This window comes from Phoenix dactylifera, chromosome 1 (assembly GCF_009389715.1).
Source record: "Phoenix dactylifera cultivar Barhee BC4 chromosome 1, palm_55x_up_171113_PBpolish2nd_filt_p, whole genome shotgun sequence".
Taxonomy (NCBI): Eukaryota; Viridiplantae; Streptophyta; class Magnoliopsida; order Arecales; family Arecaceae; genus Phoenix; species Phoenix dactylifera.
Genome location: NC_052392.1, coordinates 1,717,269 through 1,739,029, shown reverse-complemented (window position 1 = coordinate 1,739,029; position 21,761 = coordinate 1,717,269). Strand labels below are relative to the sequence as shown.

General features: G+C 38.8%; 2 protein-coding genes across 2 annotated transcripts; both read left to right on the top strand.

Moving 5' to 3' along the window:
• LOC103695581 (nuclear pore complex protein NUP98A-like) lies at window positions 1-13,335 on the top strand. Its single transcript, XM_039123495.1, has 13 exons — window positions 1-199; window positions 365-427; window positions 1,087-1,383; window positions 2,434-3,027; window positions 3,307-3,534; window positions 4,047-4,681; window positions 4,851-4,938; window positions 5,019-5,079; window positions 6,005-6,143; window positions 6,391-6,507; window positions 6,679-6,862; window positions 11,678-11,740; window positions 12,368-13,335. Exons 2-13 carry the CDS (start codon window positions 409-411, stop codon window positions 13,003-13,005), a joined length of 3,063 nt encoding a protein of 1,020 aa, XP_038979423.1. The 5' UTR covers window positions 1-199; window positions 365-408; the 3' UTR covers window positions 13,006-13,335.
• A 4,605-nt stretch (window positions 13,336-17,940) lies between these two features.
• On the top strand, window positions 17,941-19,095 carry LOC103695588 (expansin-A8). The gene is made up of 2 exons (XM_008776956.3): window positions 17,941-18,257; window positions 18,388-19,095. Exons 1-2 carry the CDS (start codon window positions 18,025-18,027, stop codon window positions 18,695-18,697), a joined length of 543 nt encoding a protein of 180 aa, XP_008775178.3. The 5' UTR covers window positions 17,941-18,024; the 3' UTR covers window positions 18,698-19,095.
• Window positions 19,096-21,761: the final 2,666 nt, after the last annotated feature.

The following is a 21,761-nucleotide window of genomic DNA, read 5'->3' as shown; positions in this document are numbered from 1 at the left end:
TCCATCCTCCCCTTCCCTTTGTAAACTCCTCTAAATCTAAAGCGCCTCCGACGAGAACCTTACAGAAGAGAGGGCGAGGCAAAAGAAAAACCTCTATCCCCTCCCACTCTGAATGCCCTAATTCTCTCTTAGAATTGCGCCTATTTTTCTCTGATTTCTGATTGGATCCAACCCACCGCCTATCTCGGGGTAGAGGAAGGTACGGATTGGAAGTTCGATGTCCTGTTGGAGTTTATCTTTTAATTTAATTCAATCCAGCGTTCTTTTAAAGCTAAGATAGGGGCTGAAAACCCTTGGTCTGCCGCATATATATAGCAAAAGACTTGTCACGAAATTAATCGATGCGTATCTTCTATCGTCGCAGATCCACATCCTCTCCGTCTCAGCGATCGAAGAGAGTTCGCAGCCATGTTCGGCTCCAGCAATCGTATGCTCTCTCTCTCTCTCTCCCCCTTTCTTTCTTTCTTTCGTTTTTATTCTTGGTTTTTATGGGTTCTTTCTGAGTTATGGTTCCTATCAGTGAGAGTATTAGATCGGTGTGTGGAATTTCTTAATTTGTTTCGATTCTTTATGGTTTTGCTTATTTTATGCTCTCATGGCCCTACTGCATATCCTGTTTGCTTCTTGGGAGATCTTCTCGGATTTGATTCTGTGGGTTTGATTTCGACGGTATGCCGAGCTGTTTCCATGTCTGTATTCAATCAGTAGGAATCTTGGTAGATTGTTTTGTTTCTCAATGTTCGAGATTTAGGGTCTGAGGTCTTTTTATTAGTCTTGATGGGAATTGGAGATAGTTGCTCTTGATCTTGCTGCCTTTTGCTGCACGTGGTCACCACTAGTTCGAATGCTATGACTGAAATCTCTCCTGCTTGATGGCTTGTTCTACCTTTTTCAGTTTGATTTTACGTCCACATATGAATATGGTATTTGCTGCTGATGAGCAGCATTAGCTATTTTACTTATCAATTTGCTCTGAAGTATAGTTACAAATTTTCATGTCATGTTATATACTGAGGTTTTCTCGGCTTGTGTATTGTATTATCTCACCTCCTTTCTACTTCTGATGGCTGCTATTCTGCTGTATAGCATTTGGGCACTCTTCGAGTAGCCCATTTGGTTCCCAGTCAGTGTTTGGGCAGACAAGCAGCTCTAGCACTAATCCATTTGCGCCAAAACCCTTTGGTAGTTCAAATCCTTTTGGCTCACAGGCTGGGAGTTCAATATTTGGCGGCACACCCACCGGTGTCTTTGGGCAGCCTTCCTCGCCTTTATCTTCAACACCTACATTTGGCGCTTCATCAGCATCAACGTTTGGAAGTTCTATGCCTGCTTTTGGGGCATCAACTACTCCTGCATTTGGCAGTTCTTCCCCTTCATTTGGTGGTTAGTATTCCCTGAAAATGAACTATGATGAGTTATCAACAGTCTTTATTGTCGATATTATTTTTATAGTCTAAAAACCATGATATGGTATATTTAGCACATATACCAGTGCTATCATTCTCAGATTATTTTTGTTTTGGTCCAATTCATGGAGTTGTTGTTGTCAATCATAATTTTGCTAGCTAATACAAGTAGTTTTTCTGTTTCGGTGTTGTACATTTATATTATGTCAACTGTCAGTCAATACTTAATTGCTATTTTTACCATATCATGCATTTTTGCAGCCAAGTGGTTTGTACGAGCTATTACTATTTATTCTTGAAAGGAGTAGTTTTTTAGGATGGGAAGCATGTCTTGCGGCAATATGTTGTTCAAGATACAGATTAATTAACATGCAGAAACAAATACTCATCTTTATTTTCAGTTACTAATTACTATATATTTCTATTTTTTGAGAAAGTAATTGGTACTGGGTTTTCAATGGGTTGCTTGGAAGTGCATTCAGACTGCTATAAATAAAGTCTTGCTGTTATCTCAAATGTCTTTGCTTTCTGATGGTCACCCCTAGTGACGACTTGGCTCCAATAGGAGATTGTTCACTAGATAGAAATTTTAGCTTAATAGACACATTCTTGTAAAGCTACAACCATAAGATGTGATTTAATTGTAACAGACTAATTGACTGCAGGTGAGAATATTAAGATGTTATAAATGAGTTATGGGGAAGTGCTTATCATTCTTGAAGAGGAGTGTTCTCAGCAACAGGTTTAAAATATAGTTACTATATAAATGAAGGAGCCAACATTGCAAACCCTTCCTCTTTATTCTATCTAATTCCTAAATCCTACTTACCTATTGATGTTTGTAATATATCGAAACTTATTATATATTTAAACTGCAGTTCTTACAAATAGAATTAATTGTTTTTGCTTCTTTATTGCCATTAGCATATTATTGTGATATTGATCAGTCAATTTTGTCATTATAAAACTTATGTCTTCTGTTACTCTTGAATGTTCTCTGACATTGAACCACCCTTCCGCTTTATAGGATCATCTATGTTTGGGCAGAAGCCAGCCTTTGGAGGCTTTGGGTCATCACCTAGCCAATCAAGTCCATTTGGTAGCACATTTCAGCAATCACAACCAGCATTTGGCAGCAATCTTTTTGGTTCCTCCACACCATTTGGTGGATCAAGTCAACCTGCATTTGGTGCTACAAGCACCCCAGCCTTTGGCTCTACAAGCACCCCTGCTTTTGGTGCCACAACCGCCCCCTCCTTTGGCGCTACATCTTCTCCAGCCTTTGGTGCCACAACTACGCCAGCATTTGGGTCCACATCAACTTCAATATTTGGTAGTGCAGGAGCAGCATTTGGGGCTTCGAGTTCCCCGGCTTTTGGTTCTACAGGCACAGCAGCCTTTGGTGCGCCAAGTACCTCAGTGTTTGGATCTTCAAGCACTCCAGCATTTGGTGCATCCAGTACGACATTTGGATCTTCAAATGTTCCTGCTTTTGGTGCATCAAGTACTCCTTCTTTCAGCTTTGGTTCCACACCTTCGTTTGGTCAGTCAACATCTGCGTTTGGCAGCGCCCCATTTGGAACAACTCCATCTCCTTTTGGCGCTCAGAGTTCGCCATTTGGTGAGTTTTTTCCTCCATAATAATTTACTTTATGCTTCCATACACAGTCTGAGATGATTGCTGTTTGCTGGTTGTGCAGCTACTAGGAGGTTGAAACTAGTTTTTTTAAGCAGTTTTTTCTTTTTAATGACATTCATGTGGCTTGAAGTATTATATAGTCTTCTACCACATCTCTTCTTCTACTTTCTCTCCTATTTTAGCTCCCTTTCTGCATTTCTTTTTTTTAATTATTTTTTTCTCTTATTTTTTTTCCTGTCTTTGTGTATTAATTCCTTGCAGGTGCTCAGGCAACAACACCAACGTTTGGTAGCCCTGGTTTTGGGCAATCAGCTTTTGGAGGTCAACTAGGAGGAAGCAGAATGGCAGCTTATACCCCAACACCTGAGGCTGATGGTGGCAGTAGTACTCAGCCTGCTGGAAAACTGGAGTCCATATCCGCTATGCCTGTGTATAAAGATAAGAGTCATGAGGAGTTGAGATGGGAGGACTATCAACGTGGAGATAAAGGTAAAAATGAATTATTCTGAGCATTTTTCATTCGCATACTTGAAAAACCTTTTCTTTCTTTTTCTATATCATTATTGTGACAGAAAATTCTTGAGGTTAAGGGGGCTTTTTTTTGACTCTTTTTTATTTTGTGTGAGCATGCTTTTCGTATGTGATAGGATTATAACTTTACATCAGTATTTTGCATGTGGCCATAAAGATCCCTTTTTGTTAGCGCTTCATAAGAGTGTAATAGGATTACAAATAACGACTTAATGTGAGTTTGCTTTCTTGGTAAGTAACTCAATGTATTTTATTTTCTCTCAATAACCAATGTATTACTTGAGACACACTTTAGGAAAGCAGGTTTCTTCCTTTTATTTTGGTTCTATACTTTGCACTGTCTATGTGAACTCATGTACTTTGCAGTCTGTCAGCATGTCTAGTTTTTATCTTATTGTTTAGATTTATTTCTCACATTGCCCTTTTCTATTAATCTATTCACATTATGAGGTTTTAATGTCAAATTTCAGGTGGACCCAACCCTTCTGGACAGCCTGCAGGCGGGATTGGTTTTTCTGCTCCAACACAATCAAGCCCTTTCGGTTCCACAGGCACATTTGGTCAACCTACTGCTAACCCTTTTTCATCCTCCACAGCTTCTAACCCCTTTGCACTTAAAACACCAACTTTTGGTTCATCTGGATTTGGTCCTTCATCTAGTTCGATTTTCAGCTCACCATTTAGTTCTTCCTCATCAAGCCCTTTTGGTTCAACGTCTTCTACTACTTCACTGTTTGGGGCTCCGACTGGTGCCGGATTTGGTCCAAGTTCTTCACCATCGATTTTTGGTGGAACTACCACACCTGCTTTCAGTTCATCACCCTCGATTTTTGGTTCTTCAATGACGGGATCAAGTTCATCGTTTGGTACTGGCCTGAGTTTTGGTAACACTCAATCATCTGGGTTATTTCAGTCCTCAACTCCATCTTTTGCGCAAACGCCATCCCCTTTTGGACAGCCGTCTACAGGGTTTCAGCAGACCACCCCTTCTTTTGGTTCAAATCTGTTTAGCTCACCATCAACTGGGTTCGGGGGAAGTTTGTTCAGTAATCCAACACCTTCATTATTTCCTTCAAGCACTCCAGCAGGATTTGGTCAATCAACTGTAAGCCACCCTTGAACTGTTGTTCTGTGTAAATTATCATAGTCATCCTTGCCACTTATGCTAACCTGATAAAGTATAATAGCAATTTGTGTTGTTCTTTCCATGTATGGTTTTATTTTAATGCCTGGTGGTGTTTTAAATTTGAATTATTGCTTATTTTTCTTTATAGCCTTCTCTTTCAACACCTTTTCAACCGGCTGCCCCAACTCAGACAGCAAGTACGTTTTCCTTTGGTGGCTTTGGTCAGACACAGCCAGGTTGCTCTAATATGTTTCCCTTTCTTTGCTTCTACTTAATTCTTCGAGCACTTTGTGTTGATGTTTTCTTGACTTTTCAGCATCTTCGAGTGGCTTTGGCAGCATGTCTAATATCTTCAGCCAGGGCGCATTTGGGCAACCGTATGCTCCATTTCCTACCCTATTTACTAATTTTTAAGATTGCAGGATTAATACTTGGCAGACATTGCAGGCGATGTACTGTAACTTTTGCAATTAGTGATAAATAATTGATATGCTGCAGCCTCTTTTCTTGTTCTGAGAAATGGAAAACCTGTCTTGATGTTTTGAGTATTGGAAAGATATTGACATCATGTTTGATGGCATAGAAAAGTTACCGTCTATGAAAATGGTGAACAAAAATTAATTTGATGTTCACATTTCGGTATCCAGTTTGCTGGATACGGATATCCATTTGCACTTGCATACATCTGTATCCCATACTAATACGGATATAAATTGTTTATGAAATATCTTTTGAATCTTAATATGGATACAGATATTGATGATACAAATATTTGGTTATCCTTTTATGGATTGAGATATGGATCTCTGCATATTAGAAAGATGATTACTCATCTTAATGGCATACTCATTTAGTTATATAATTTAATTTATGTTGTTTGTTTTGAAGACTTACCTTTCAGTGGATAAAATTTATTTAGGATCTTGTCATATCACGTGTCATTTGTTTATATGTTTGAAATGGTACAGAAACTTTAAATATTCAATATATAGCTTTAGTTGTATATAGAAAATATGGATACTGCCTGATTCATATCCATATTTTCTTTTAAGAAAATATATAGTTTGATTTAATATACCTGTATTCATATTTGCTGAATATAAGTGGATATTAACATGGATAATACCAATATCCAATCAATACCCAATCTGTTTTAGATTTATTGTTTTTCTTTTTTGATAACTAGACTGACAAATTCAATGGCATTACCATAGCTGTGCCTCATTGCCTTTTTTTTTACTATGCATCCCTGTTTGCTTAATATCTGATGATTTATCCATTTTAATGTGCCTTACGAAGCAGAGTTGCTAGTCAGTCTAATATGGTCATGCAACCAGCTCCTATTACAAATCCTTTTGGCACTCTTCCAGCAATGCCTCAGATGTCCATTGGTCGTGTTGGCTCTGCCCCTTCAATTCAGTATGGAATTTCTAGCATGCCTGTAAGTTTAACATTCTTTCTACCATGGTCCTCAATATATGATTGGTCTATACTATATGAGCATGGTTCTTTTGGTGTATGCTCTATTTGCAATTTTTCTATTCTTTTTTTTAGATGTTTCTCCAAAGAGTGGGGACTAACTATTTGCGACATTGAAGTTATTTTATTATATGACCAATAATCTATCAGCACAGAACAAATGTGTTAGCTTTGCTCATTAATAAAAATGCTAACTTACTGCACTACAGGTTTCTGAAAAGCCCACTCCAGTAAGAACTTCCTCTTTGTTGGTTCCAAGACACTTGTCTCAGAGAAGGATTAAGTTGCCAGGCAGGAAATATCATCCTAAAACTGATGGCCCAAGGGTGAGAAATTACTATAGGGCCAGCCTATATCTCAATTCTCTCATATTTTGTCCTGAGAAAGGAACATATAAATTTTTAAGAGCTCTCATAAAATTTTCTCCTTGTTATGTATGCTCCTGTTATGTAAATGTTTAAAGCAGATCACTTGCTAACAGTTTGGTTTATATGCAGGTTCCATTTTTTAGCGATGATGAAGAAGCACCCTCAACACCCAAGGCAGATGCTCTTTTCATACCAAGGGAGAATCCCAGAACACTGATTATTCATCCAATTGAGCAATGGCCCCCAAGAAATAGCATGGAGAAACAGACTATCCCAAAAGACAAACCCGTCCCAAGTCCAACTAATGAAAATGGTAATATATGGTTCTGTTACAATACTTGATATTGATTGTTTGTTATGTTCTTTTACAGCTTATTGTGGCATCTAATGCTTGTAGTACACGTGATTTGCTAAATAAGAAAGTGTTCTTGTTCAGAGTCAGTAATGCTTTGCTGTATTCATGAAGTTGTTAATGATGGAAACTTGTGCATTCTTGCAGTATTTCTTTTTAGGTCTGACAATAGTGGGAAGTAGAGGGCATGCCTTGGTTCAATGGTAAGGTTTTTCTATCATTACATGGGTGTCATGGGTTTGAAACATAAAAGCAGCCTCTCTATATGTGGGGTTAAGGCTGCATACTTCCGAACCTCCCCAGACCCCACAGTGGCGGGAGCCTCATGCATTGGGGTGCCCTTTTATGATAATGGGAAGTACAAAATGCTGGGAACTACACTGATAGATTAATAAAACTGAAATGCTGGAATAAAGAAGATAATGAAGGGGAGATGGATTAAGGAACCACATTCTGAGACCATGAAGTCTAATCCTATAGCTGTCTGCAGGGATCTGATACAAAATTTAATTGTTTTTGATGACCCAAGAGGAAATATAGGGACATGGGCTTCATCTGTCACAGGTGACATCTCATCATTAGTAATGATTGGAATCTCTCCGATAAATGATATTGATGTGCAAAAAGGTTCTCTATTTCTCCTATAGGGCACCAAAATCCAAAGAATAAAGATAATTAATTATATTGACTGCTTTTCAGCTAGAGCAATCCTAGCAAGACTCCACTGAATCATTTGTGTTTGAGAGAACTGAAGGCCAAATTTTTTCTTCTTGCAACTAATGGATAGTACAAATCAGGTAGAAGTCTCAGCAAGACAATCTGTTCTCCATCTTTTTATGATAGTTGGGAAAGTTTGAAATCCCAGTGGACCAGGAAATTAAGTTCAAAGGAAAGTTTAAAGTCCATATCACAGCATCTGTAGTGAAAACTGTCACCTTCCAGCCAGTCAGCTGGCTGATTGTGTCGTATTGACATGAGTTGGTCTGTAACAGTAAATCAACGATTTCCATTGCTTCAAGTCTTGTAAACTGAGATGGTAGAACTTGTCATCCTTTCCATTGAGTGTTCTTGGGGGCTTTTGGGGAGCATAATTGTTTCACCTCTTATCTTTGTTTTTCAGAAAATGGCATCTTAAATTGTAAAACAGAAAACATCTTATGAATTGTTGACCTTGCACAACAATGTTTTGATGAAGTATCAGGATTCAAGGAGTGCATGACTAATCGAAACTGGTGTACTGGTGACTATTGAGTGGATGCTGCTCCTCTTATATGCCTCAACCTCCTCATCGTTTTTTACCTTCCACTCATGGAAAAGATTCTTGTTAATAGAGGGAAAATTGTCCTTACTAAATTCACTTTCATTTTTTATGTTTTTTTTTAGCTGTCTCTTACTGTAATTGTCGAAGGAGCTTCAATAATGATTTATTTTGAAATGGAGTAATGGTGCCTGGAGATGATGTTATATTAACTGGAAGAGCAATTTGGATAACTTTGTGTTTTCAGAATTGGAAAAGGTTAGCTTTTGGAGGAAATTTTAATGGCTAAGTGTGGATATGAGGAAGAAGTGATGGAATGGAAGTTGAGAGGAAGCAAGATGCATCTGTTGAGAAGTTGACTAATGATGGGTAGAAGTATTCCAGATAGTTGTCCTTTCACTGCTTGAAAGGTGATAGGATGTGTATGTGGCAGAATAGATGGGTACGTCAGTTACTTCTGAAGGACCTCTGACTCCACTCTTGGAAGTTGGTGTCAATTGGTGATTTGCTTTTAATAAAGTGCTTTGAGAGCAGAGCGCTGCTGGTAATATTGTGTGGATTGTAGCTTCTAAATTGAAGTTTGTAATGAAGAATTCCTCTAACCTTGTCAAAGATCTTAGGTGAGGTTTATCTTCCATGAGTTGGAGATAATTGAGAACGAAATATTTGTTTTTTTGGTTTTTTTAACTATCTTTTTGGCTGAAACATTGTCATGGTGTTTTAATCCCTGTGTAGTGCATCTTCAAAGCTTCACTAAGGAGGATTTGTAGCAAAGCTGAGGTTTCTGTCTTCACTATTCATCTTAATCTATAGCTAAGATTCTGAGTCAATTGCAGTCCGAGCAATTTTTTTTTTTCAGGAGCTTAGTAGACACTTCAACTGCTTCTAGAAAAGTTGGTAACATATCCAAGTCATGGAAGGACTCTATTATTAGTTTGATGAGATAGCCACATAATTTTGGTAACATATCCAAGTCATGGAAGGACTCTATTATTAGTTTGATGAGATAGCCACATAATTTTGGTGCTTCTGTAAAATGTTATGTCAATAAACCAGTCAATTGTCTCATATAATGGCTCTTCATTGCTGTTTAATGATTGTGTTTCCATGTGGACTTTGGTGAAGAATGTGTACGGGGCTTGCTGCTAAAGAGGTCTCTAAGGACTGTCTTGGTAATGCTTGTTGTTCTATTTGAGTAGGATATGTATCTCGATGTCTTATGTTATTGGTTTTATTAAGAGAAGTCATACAGATTGTTTTGGAGTGGTTTAGGTATCCTTAGATATGGGCTCTTGGGATACCAAAGTATAAAAATTAGTTAATGAGAATCAGAACATATTGTTGCCCACCCTTTCAAAGGAGCAATACTACACAGACAAATTTCAGCATGTTGTTTGTTATTATTTTTCATCTTTTACTCTGCCCTTTTGCTTTTGCTTTTGCTTCTTGATACCTAGTTGCATTGCTCTGCCTGTTTGTGAAGTAAAAGGTATCATAGCAAGTAAAGTACTTGTATTGGATGATGGCTGTGAAGAAGATTTTTGCAGATGGTTGTTATCATAAGTTACCCAAATTGTCATTTAGTGTTTATACATGTGCTTGAGTTCAGAGTAATAACTATTGTTTTTTCTGTTAAATAACATGGCCTAATTAACCATTGTTTGACGTTGTTACTGCCCTAGATGTGCTGCCATCATTTGTTTCTCCAACTATTTCTCTCATTGTATTGGACCATCATTATAGGCACAAATAACAAGATACAGCTCATGATGTACTTGGTAAATTTGTTCAATTCATGTTCTTTTGATATCGGAACCTTTGAATTAGAGCTTGTATGGTAGGTTGAATCAAAGTTTATTTGCTACTTCAACCTTCTTGTCCTTTCCTCATTATGGATGAAAGAAGCATGAGCTTGAATAATAATGAGCTTAGAAACACTGCTTAAGTTTATGACATGGTGTTTTGACAAATGGTTATAACATGCTCTAATTTCTAGGTTGTGAAATTGGAATCGGGATGGGTCTGAGATGGATTTGTCCAACACATATCCTCAAAGGTTTTCAGTATGCAAATTTGATGTAAATGTGTATAATAGTAATTGGAATACGGTTTAATTTGAAGGAAGATATGTTTTCAGAATTTATTGACCACAGAGAAGTTTTAGAATAATATATTTGTTAATGGAATTTTTTATTGTAAATTTTTTATTGTTAATGGAATAATATATACTTTGTTAAAAATTTTCCAAGTAAAAGAAAAGTTCGTGACATTTGTCTATGTAAAATAATTTTATTCATCAATTTCTTTTTTCCTGTAATTGTAAATCACATGATGATGCTGTATAAGTAAAACTGTCACTAATCAATGTTGTTAATTTGTACTGTTTTGCCAAAAGAAGCATTCGGAGTCGTAAATCTGTTAGTTATAGGAAATTCATTTGAATGATGATGAAACTAGTTTCGTAGATACTCACGAGCAATTATTGAATGTACCGTGCCAAGACCAAGTAGGAGTTCCCCTTTAAGGACTGCAATTTACCAATGTGAGCTTGCAAGGCAAAGGTTGCAGAAAGGAAAATGAGGATTGAGAGTTCTGGGACTATTACTGGATTTCAGATATGATAGTACTGCCTATGTGCAAAACATAAAGTTGTTTTTCAAAGCATTATTCTATTTCTTCTTTTTGGTGCTTCCATCTATTTCATGTATTAACTATAGACAGCAATTCTTGTTTAATTTTAGAAAAGGTTAGTTTTTTTTGAAAGAAAATATAATGTTCTAGCAACATGTTATGCGCTCCTTGCATTGGTGTGGTTTCACAATTCTATTGGGGCGACACACCCAAGCGAAGTGGTATTTCACAAGGAAGAACCCTTGAAAATAGTGTGTCTTGCATCCTATATGAATATTGAGATCATTCTGACAAAGAATATTGCTATAAGTGAAGTCTGCCCACTTGGTTTACTGCCATTTTATGTTTATTCACTGTTATCTGAAAAATTAATATCCATTTCTAAATTTCGATAGCCATTTTATTTTTAACCGCTGGCATGTTCATAAGTGTACACACACAACAGGGTAACTGTAGCAGAAACAAGCCTAACTGTGTAGTTTACAGGGATTAAATGTAAAGTGCAACTTCTTATGGGCTAAACGTAAAGTGGCAATTAAACAAAGCCACGGGTGCTAAGTTCTCCGATAATAATTTTAACTGGCTTCAAGAAATCTTGTTCTACAAACTGTTCTGGCTTTTGATTATCCTGGGCTGTTTCAGTATCTTTCTGGTGCTAATGCATACCAAACCACTCCCAATTGCTTACCAATTACATAAGCACATTACCTGTCACCATTGAAAATGCGTATTACCTTTGGTTTGGTTGCTGATGCATTGTTTATGTTGTCATCAATAACTTCTAGATTTCAGAATGAGTTTTTGTTTATTCTATTGCCCTGGAATCAAGTCGTAATATGGTTTCTTCTACTCTGTTATTTATGATATGATTAATGTTTTTTCTTCAGGTAAGGTATCAGGAGAGCCATCTGCTCCAGCTCTTAATGAATCCTTTGCAGAGTATCGTGATGGTAAGTTTGTTTTCTACCACAATATCCACTATTTTTTCTTTCATTCTACTTAGTGATACTTCTCTGACGTTCAAGAACATGGAATAGTTCCTCAATTGTTGCATGCAAAAGATGTTTGTTTTCATTTCAAGATAAGGAACAAAATAGGCTTGTTAGCTTGAAATGTACCTTAATCAGCCACAATGAAGAATGATCTCAATTCCATTGTAGACGTGTTGCTGTATGATGTTGTTTGGTTTAAATAAACTTCTGTCTGGTGGTCATTCATGCGGGAAAAGAGAGAAGGTTGCCTAAGGGCGATGGGTAGGTAATGACTTTTGGAAAGAAGGAAAAATAAAATCTTAACTATTAAGGGCTCATCAACCCAGAGAAAATATATAAAGGAACAAATTTAGAGATAAGTTACATGGAAAAACCTATTTTAGATTGCTCATTTGCATAGACTCAGGTGATGAATGCACAAAATGTTTGTATTTAGCTGCAGTGGATTTTGTCTTACTAGCGAGGTTGTTTGACCTTGACTCTAATTGTAGCTCTTTGTAGCAATCATTGATAATGATGACGTGATCATATCCATTATTATGTTGCTACTACTTGCTAACCTCCGAAATGGTATCAATAATGCAGAACGGCCAACCGAGAATGGCAGCACCAGGGAGCAAAATAGCACTCTATCACCATCCAAACCTGCCCATAAGGCATATGACATTCAGGATGATCATACACAGAAGGGGATCCAAGCTGCGATTGTCTATGAGCATGGCGCAGACATCGAGGCTTTGATGCCCAAGCTGCGCCATGCTGATTACTACACTGAGCCTCGGGTCCAGGAGCTGGCGGCCAAAGAACGGGCCGAGCCAGGCTTCTGCCGTCGTGTGAAAAATTTTGTGGTAGGAAGGCTTGGCTTTGGGAGCATCAAATTCTATGGAGAAACAGATGTCAGGAGGCTTGACCTCGAGTCCATCATCCAGTTCAACAACCGTGAGGTGATTGTGTACAAGGATGAGAGCAAGAAACCTCCAATAGGACAGGGGCTTAACAAGCCTGCAGAGGTTACGCTGCTTAACATCAAGTGCATGAATAAGAAAACGGGCCAGCAGTACATGGAAGGGCCCAAGATTGAAAAGTACAAGGAAATGCTGATGAAGAAAGCTCAGGAGCAGGGTGCCGAGTTTATATCATATGACGCGGTCAAAGGTGAGTGGAAGTTCAGAGTGAAGCATTTTAGTTGCTATGAGTTTAGTGATGGAGATCCAGATGCTTAATATAGCTCAGTTTGGAGATACGCAAAAGAGGGTTTTCTATCGTCATGCTATGACTGCTATCTTTGCTGCTCTTTGTTCATTCCTGAAGGGTCTCGAGGAGGGGAAGAAAGAATACCCCGCTTTTTTCTTTTTCTTTTTCTTTTTCTTTTTTTTGTACAGAATCTGTAGGGAATAGTGGTGTGCTTGTGTTTTGTCTATTGCGTCTATCTTAAGCTTCTTTTTTTTTTTTTTTTTTTTTTGGCGAGTACATGGTCTCCGGTATCGGGTACCTTTCAAATTATTTTTGTAAAAAAAAGAATGATGCCCAATAGGAGTTATGGTTTTCTTGTATGCATCTCTCTCCCTCGGTCTGAAGCCGTAACCACAAGAATTGGATGAAAGGACCTCTAAAATAAGCATGGAGGTTGTGGTATCCACCATGCTTCTTGTCTGTGGCACATTGTCATTACCATATTGCCGTTATGCCACCACCACGCATGCCATCAATTTGCCACCAGGACAACCACAACTGCCTCGTCCATCTCTATCACCATATTGCTGCTGTTGTTGTTACCTTTGCTATTTTACTATTGCCTCTCCGCCAATAATATCAGCAACAATATCATTATCCATGCTTTCTTTGTCTCTGCTGTCACTACATCTATAACAACTAGGGCCACTACATCTATAACAACTAGAACGTTTATATTTCAAAAACAATTGATAACAACAAATTATATTTATATTTTTAAAATTAATATAAAATTTATACTTTATTTTGAAAATTTGAAATTGAAAGCGATGCCAAAGGCTATTTTAGATTATCTTTTGCTTCAAAATTAAAACTATTGGATCACAATTGTTTAACAAATACTTGATTACCATCCAAAGTCTAACCAATTGCCGGATCTCATCGTATATCCGTTTATGACCTACATATGCGCTTCAAAGTTAGGTATCCAATATGGCCAAAGTTGACTCGACGCAATCCTTATTTTATTGTACAAGTAGAAATAGTATACCTAAAATTTCCTTTGTATCCATGGTTGCACATTAGAGTATAGAGTTGAATGGGCTGTTTAGAAAGGAACAATGGCACATACTTAACCACCAAAACTTTAAAGCATCAATTTGCTTTCAAAATTATTTTTTTAGGATGTGATCCCATCATCCATCTCCCTTAAACAATAGTTGGCGTAGGTTATCTCATGACCATTATAAGATAATGATAGATAATGTTGTTTGTAAAATACTCCTCCCTAATAAAACTCAGGATTTCCTTTACGTGCGAAAAGAGACGTCAATCTGAACCCTACCGCCACCCATCGGCGGAGAGGTTTGGAGTTCGAGAGGACTGGTCCCCCGCCTCCATGCTGATGGCTGCAGGTGGCTGTTGCTCCTTCACCACCACCATCGTCTCCTCCGCCGGCGTCTGTCGTCAACCAAAACCCTAACCCCAGCGAGAAACCCATGAAATCATCTTTGAAGGAGTCCATCTTCAACGCCCTCGCCATCCTGTTCGCAGCCCCTGTCCTTGACTCCCCCGTCAACTCCACCAGCCTCGACCTCCCAGGGCCTTCCAGGCCTTTTGTACCCGACCTCCACCTCGTTGTCCTCTTCTTCCTGTTGACAGTTGTGGCCATGAAGCCCAAATTAACTGAATATCTCGGTACTCCGTTGCATCACATCCTCCCCATCCTCTCAAGCCTCTACCTCTCCTGGGTCATCGCCGCTCACCAGCCTTCCCTCGCCTGCTTTGAGGCCTTGCCTTCCTCCTTGCCCTCTACGTGGACCTCTTAATAGGCCTTGCCTTCCCATTAACCGACCCGACCTAGCTAGGATTCACATACAAGTACCCAAGGTCAGCTAGATGATGGCTTCGAGGTGAGGCCGGCGAGGAAGGAGCCCATCGTGATGACGGTGAAAGGGACGGCGGAGAGGGAGGGGAGGACACCCAAGGCGACGGCAGCGGCGGAGAGAGATTGAGGCGGCGACGGCAGAGAATGAGGGGGATTGGAGGAAGGAAAGGAATGCGTCAAGGAGGGAGGAGTGAGTTCGATGTTAAAATATTTGCAGAAGAAGAGAAAAACAAAAAAAAAAGAAAGAAATATAATTTGGTTTCTCGATCCTATCGGTATATCTCAGAGATTATATATATATATATAAGAAAAATAATATAGGTTATTGTAGGATCACACTAACAATGAAAAATATTACTAACTGATACAAATTATTATGTAATTTCTAAAATCACTCTAACAAAATCATACTAATAAAGAAAAATAATATAGGTTGATATAGAATTATACTAATAAAGAAAAATATTATTGGTGATGCAAGTCGTTATGTAATAAATAAAATTATACTAACACCTCCTCTCAAACTCAAGATGGTACTATAGGTGCCAACTTCAGTTTTAAAACTAGATCACAAATAGATCGAAAAATTGACGTACTAGATTAAGAAATGAAGTAGTCGCTCAGAAGTTGACGTGATAGATTAGGAACGGACATAGAAGCTCAAAGACTGACATGGTGGTAGATCAAAAGCTGATGTAGCAGCGTAGAGCCTGATGTGGCAGAACACGAGCTATTATAGTAGCTCAGAAATTGATGTAGCAAATTAGGAGTTGACATAACAACATAGAAGTCGATTTGACAAATTAACTAATATATATATCTGACCAACGTGATAGACTGACATATTTGTCGATATGGCTGATTGACTTATCTGATATGTGGTAGCGGGAAGACACATAGAAGTGATAGACTGACATATTTGTCGATATGGCTGATTGACTTGTCTGATATGTGGTAGCGGGAAGACACATAGAAGATGACAATTGCAGTGAGGACAAAGCTCAGAGAGAAGGCAACCGAAGTTCAATGATCCTCGTAGACGTTGGTACCATTGAAGAGGAGTAATTGGCTTCAAATTGGGAGGTGAAGGAGCCCAATGAGGCAAATAAAACTGGAGATGGAGAGAATAGGGCTGAGTGACGGTGAGGAGAGACGATCGAAGATCTAAAGCTGAGGAGAAAAATAGTGGAGAGGAGCTGCGGATCTATAAAAACAAAAAATCTTCGGGTAGTAATCTATCAGAAATAGAGGATATGCAGATCTACTAATGAGATCAATATTGATTTATTAGGAAATAAAGAATCTGCAGAGAAACAGAGGATTCACAGATCCACCAAAAAATAGAATATTTTTGGGTGTTGATTCACCCAAAAACAGAGATCGGTAGATCGACAATGGAGGTCTTCAAAGTTTTTTGACATGGCGACGACGACCACAGCAAAGGCGGAAGAGATGATAGCATAAGGTTGCATGATCGGTGGCTCTAATACCATGTTATAATATTTGTAAAAGAAGAGAAAAATAAGAAAAAAAGAGAAAAAAGTGATTTTATTTCTCTGTTTCATCATATTCGATACATCTCCGGGGTTATATATACTCGTATACAGACTCAATACAAGAAAAATAATATAGGCTGATGTAGGATCACACTAAAAATGAAAAATATTATTGACTGATATAAGTTGTTACGTGAACCCTAAAAAATACTGCCGAATTACCGGATAAAACAATGCCAACAAGGAAAATAAATGCTAGTAAATCTAGATTTATTTACAAATCCACATTGACATGCAACATTTGGATTTAAAAGTTGACGAATGTTAGCATTGCCATGTGACACCGACGTATCCACATGCAAATTCATAATTCAGAGTTCATCAGGAAAAGCATGTGCTAGGCTTCATGATCAAATGTGCTCCATGATTTCAACTCCCTCTCAAGTCTCAATACATTTATGAAGTCGTCCCATGAAACTCGCCGTACTCCTCATGCTTTCCCTTTCTAATCTTAGACTGCATATATTACGCCCGACCAACCACATGGATATTGTTCATTGTCCTATTTTCAGTACGAACTAAATGTTTCTTCATTGACGCTAACGCAATGCATGTTCTTATAGCGCCAAAGTCATCCTTTCCCATGGTTTAGCCTCCATGGTATTGGCCATTGGAAATGGTTGAGGAGATGCGGTTGCAATATAAAACACATCTTGTCAACCTTATTACACGCTAAGACACGTTCGGGCTGCTAAACGGAACGCAATTGGCGAAGGTAAAATTAAGAAAAAAGAAAAAAAAAAGGTAGATTGGTTGACCTTTATTAATTTTTCATTATAATCGTAAGTTGGATTCGATCTCCTATCGTACCACCCTAGAAGTACCACACCGTACCCTCGATTTCATCAATGACTAGGCCTACGTAAACTTCAAGGCTTTGGAACATGCACAAGCATCTTCAAATCTCTTGAGAAAATTTAAATAATAGGCTAGGTCGATCGTATTAATAAAGTATTGGATGGTCAGGTCCTGCCTAAAAGTTATTGTTTGAGGTAATACCGAGGGCTATATATAGAGGATGAGGAGACGCAACTCTGCAAATTAAGTTGCAAGGAACTTGCTCTATTTTGAGTTCGAAGTTTGAAGAGAGATGGGGAAGGCTTCAGAACTTGGAGGTGCTGTGCTGATATTTTTGGCGTTGTTCATCCCTAGGTTCAGAGGAGCAGGAGCGGCGTGGGAAGAGGCTCATGCAACCTTCTACGGAGGAAGTGATGCTTCTGGAACTATGGGTCGGTCTTCTAATCGATCATCTTGCTTTTCCATTTTCTGAATCCACGAACTCAAAAGTATATAGCTGGTCTATTAGTATTGCTTCTCCAACTATTTCTTTTACATGGATAAGCTTTATGTTTGTGTTATTAGAATGTTGCCGGCGACTGAGCTTCACATAATTTGTGAAGATTTCGATCACTAATTCCTCCTCTTCTCTCTTTTTTTTTTTCTTTTTAATTTCTGTCGAGCAATTTGGTCCATGATTCTTGAAAATGCAATTGAGAACCATAAGATTTCTGAGCCAAGGGAGACTAATATATGCAGGGGGTGCTTGTGGTTATGGGAATCTTTACAACGACGGCTATGGGATTAAGAACACGGCATTAAGCACGGCGCTCTTCAACAGTGGGAGCATGTGTGGGGCGTGCTTCCAGATAGTGTGCAATCCGAAGAAAGCACCACAATGGTGCAGGAGGGGAGCGCACATCACGGTGACAGCCACAAACTACTGCCCGCCAAACTACGACCAGCCCAGCGACAACGGCGGGTGGTGCAACCCGCCGAGGAAGCACTTCGACATGTCGCAGCCTGCTTGGGAGACGATCGCCATCTACAGAGCAGGCATCGTGCCCGTATATTACAGAAGGTATGAGCAACCGTTGTTTTTTCGTTTCAGTCTTTGTCTCGGAGATGATAAGAGATTAGTTTTATCTGCATGAGCTTAATTAAACGATAAAGCAAGCTATTAATTTGCATGCATGCATGCATGCATGCAGGGTTTCATGTCGTAGGAGTGGAGGCATCAGATTCACCGTCAATGGAAGGGACTACTTCGAGCTGGTCCTGGTAAGCAATGTAGGTGGGAGTGGGGTAATTTCTGGCATGTGGATCAAAGGGTCCAATACGAAATGGGAAGCCATGAGCAGGAACTGGGGCATGAACTGGCAGAGCAATTCTTATCTCAATGGCCAGAGCCTGTCCTTCCGTGTGCAGCTCGACGACGGTCGCGTCCAGACGGCGTACAACGTCGCGCCTTCCAATTGGAAGTTCGGCCAGACCTACAGCACGTCCATCCAGTTCTTATAGCAACCGGTCTTCGAATTTTTAATTTCTGCTTTTTTTCTTTTCTTATCTTTGTTTTTTTTTTTTCCTTCTGGGCTGACGGACCTCCGTGTATTAATTAAGGTGATTCGGCAAATGAGCCGATAGCATGATGAAAGGGTGGTCGCTTGACCCCTGAAGCATGCATGATTGGGTGGTCCTGGGCATTGCAATCTTTTCTTGTCTCTCTCTGCATCTTCTTTCATGTCAACCGTGTATTAATTGCCTTAGGCTGTGGCTGAGATCTAAATTCCAAGACCAGCCCACCTGGTGGCATAATTCAGCGGAATAAGGGAAATAACTCCAGTGTTTGTCGTTTGAGGGCTTCGATTCCTGTTCTCTCCTCCTTGTAGTTTTCCTTCCCCGTTTTGCTTTTCCCCAGCCAGCTCAGTTCTGTCGTCGACAGTGAGAAACGCTAGCGAGGGCCAGCTTTGAGGCCTGGCCCAATTTCGGTTGTCTTACTCGTTCATTTAAGTTAGACGCGTATACAGATCTTGCTTGATCTTCTTGGTTATATATCTATTTCTTTTTGGAAGTGCTGATGGTTGTTTTGTTTTGTCATCTCCTTCCTTCTCCCCTGCTTCTTCTTCTTCTTTATTAAGAAAAAGAAAAAGTCCAAGCTAACCTGAATCATTTGCACATGGGACAACCAATGGCATGACTTAAGGTTTCATGTTTTTTGTCCATGACAGGGAAGGGGATATCATGTGCCAAATAGATTTATTTTAGCTGAGGAAAGATGTGAATGGATAAGCTATTTCTTAAACTATGCCTCTTTTCCTTTTAGGAGGAGGTTCTGGATTTAAGCCTTGGAAGATTTCTCTCAAGTACTTAAAATTGATAGTTTTAAATATTGACAGTGCTCCCACCATTATTATCAAAAAATCAGCTATGTTTCCATGGTCATTGCATCTCTCTCTAGCAATTAGCAGAGAATTTCTTCTATGATACAGGTTGGATTAGCATGAATGCTTTCTTTGATCGAGAAGAGTGAGCTCAAAGGTTGAACTCGTGAAGGTATGATATGCAAGTAGATGAATATTTTTAAATGGTCACGAGTATTGTTGCATTTAAAAGCGGCAGACGTACAACACCAATTGAAGAGCTACATGTTTTCGAGCCCCTTGATTTTTTTCGTTTTTTAACATTACACAAGAAGCCAGAAGTGATGCTTAAAATGGCACATGAAGGAAATTTGGTTTTAAGGGAGTGTTGGGAACTAAACTTAATTTAACAAAGTATTCATTTGTACTAGTTAATCGGGTCCAATTAAAAATATCTTTAGTGTTCTGTCTCTTAGAGTCTATGTATTTGTATAATTGTTGCGTCCTTTGGATTATAGTAGTACATTTACACAAGATTATGCAACTGGACATATCGAATCTATACAAACTCTTGTAATCAGTCTTCTTGAAAGAGAGGCAATCAAGTAAGTAAATACTACTGCAAGTGTCTCTAAATCAGTTATATTATAATCTTATTTGTTGAATGGAAGTTTGAGTATTTAAAGTAATCAAGTAGGTAAATGGTACTAACTTGCTACTATGATTGTAGGCATGTAGTTTGAACCAAATTTGTTCTGTCATCCCTCAGCTTAGGTTTTGTGCCTTCCGTTTCAGCCCCCAACCGTCACACTTCATGGGCATCTTGAGCTTGGTTTATAGTGATGGACAAAGTGATGGAGATCCCTTACCGTGGGGTCAGGGTTCCCATGCCTCACCTACTTCTAATCAAAACTCTTCAATGCCCCTTCCCAACTTCATAATTTTGGCCGACATGCAGCCCGGCTACAGCTCAAAAGCGGATTTGGAGCATCACCCAACATCACCTTCCCATGACAGTGTGGAGAGCGACAATGATGCATAGAAAACTATTTGCATCTAAAAAAATCTTGGGCACTTAATCCAAATGACGTTAACAAAGGGCACTTTGTCCTTAAAGTTTAAACTAACCTTCGCTATAGCCTTTTTCTACTGCTGCTTTGATATCTCCCTTTGAAGGTGAGGACAACAAAAGTTAGTCTTGTAGGCCACAATATGTGCTGTAAAGATGCATCCATTTTACTAACTTACTCATGTTGATGATGGAAGCATTATAAATGTTGTGCAGCTGCCAATAATACTTGTCTCAATCCCTACATACATGGGTCCAAGTGTGTAATATAAAAAGAGATGCAGATGTGCAATTGCTATCAAGAGGCAAATAGGGTGCTAGTGGAGGTCTACAACTTCTGACAAAGGCTTGTGTTGCTAATGTGCTTGCATGCAAGTAACCCTCTTTGCATTCAAGGGAGCTCAAGTATAAGCTGCAAAATAGTTGAAGTCTTGCATGCAACTCACTTTTGGTATTTTCTTGGATGTTTGACAAGTAAAAATTTTAAGTTTTTATTCCTTCTACCTTGGATGGCTGTTGGAAGCCCGAAACTTTGGACCTTGCCACCTTGGTTGGAGTTCCATTTCTAGAGGTCTTGCAACCCTAACTTCTTATGGTTACATTGTAGTAAGTATGGAGAAATCACAGCAACTACATCTCATCGAGACTCGACCAAGAAATCTACTTACGAAATATACCAGGCTCCAATATAAATACATCTTACTCATCATTGTCTTGCTTGTGTTGTGATACATTCATAATTTCAAAGGCATATCAATCATCAATATTTGTATAAAATACAATTTTATGAAATATAGGATATAATATGTGTGGCAACAAAAATGCAATTCATTTGTCGGTGCTTACATGTCATTCTATTAATTTGAGTCCGAATTCTTTGCAGTGCAATTTCTACCGCATCATCTATCTTGAAGATAAATAACTCCCATTTTTTTTCAAAATTAATATGATATATGGCATGTTAGGGTGATGAAGAAGAATTATTTATTTTTAAAATGAATGATATGATAGCCCTCCAAAATGATACCGTAATCTAAGGTATAAAAATTTTATCGCAGGGGTTCCCGTTTCTAGCCGTGGAGGCTGAAGTCATTGTTATTTCTTAGAAGGACCAGGTGAGGGTATTCTTGTCATTTCATTAGTAATAGGCGCTACG

Excerpts from the sequence above, each read along its gene's own strand:
- LOC103695581 (XM_039123495.1), top strand. Across the intron at positions 3,535-4,046 it reads CTATCAACGTGGAGATAAAG|GTGGACCCAACCCTTCTGGA; the intron begins GTAAAAATGAAT and ends GTCAAATTTCAG. Across the intron at positions 4,682-4,850 it reads CAGGATTTGGTCAATCAACT|CCTTCTCTTTCAACACCTTT; the intron begins GTAAGCCACCCT and ends TTTTCTTTATAG.
- LOC103695588 (XM_008776956.3), top strand. The coding sequence starts at position 18,025 with ATGTGTGGGGCGTGCTTCCAGATAGTGTGCAATCCGAAGAAAGCACCA. Across the intron at positions 18,258-18,387 it reads GTGCCCGTATATTACAGAAG|GGTTTCATGTCGTAGGAGTG; the intron begins GTATGAGCAACC and ends GCATGCATGCAG.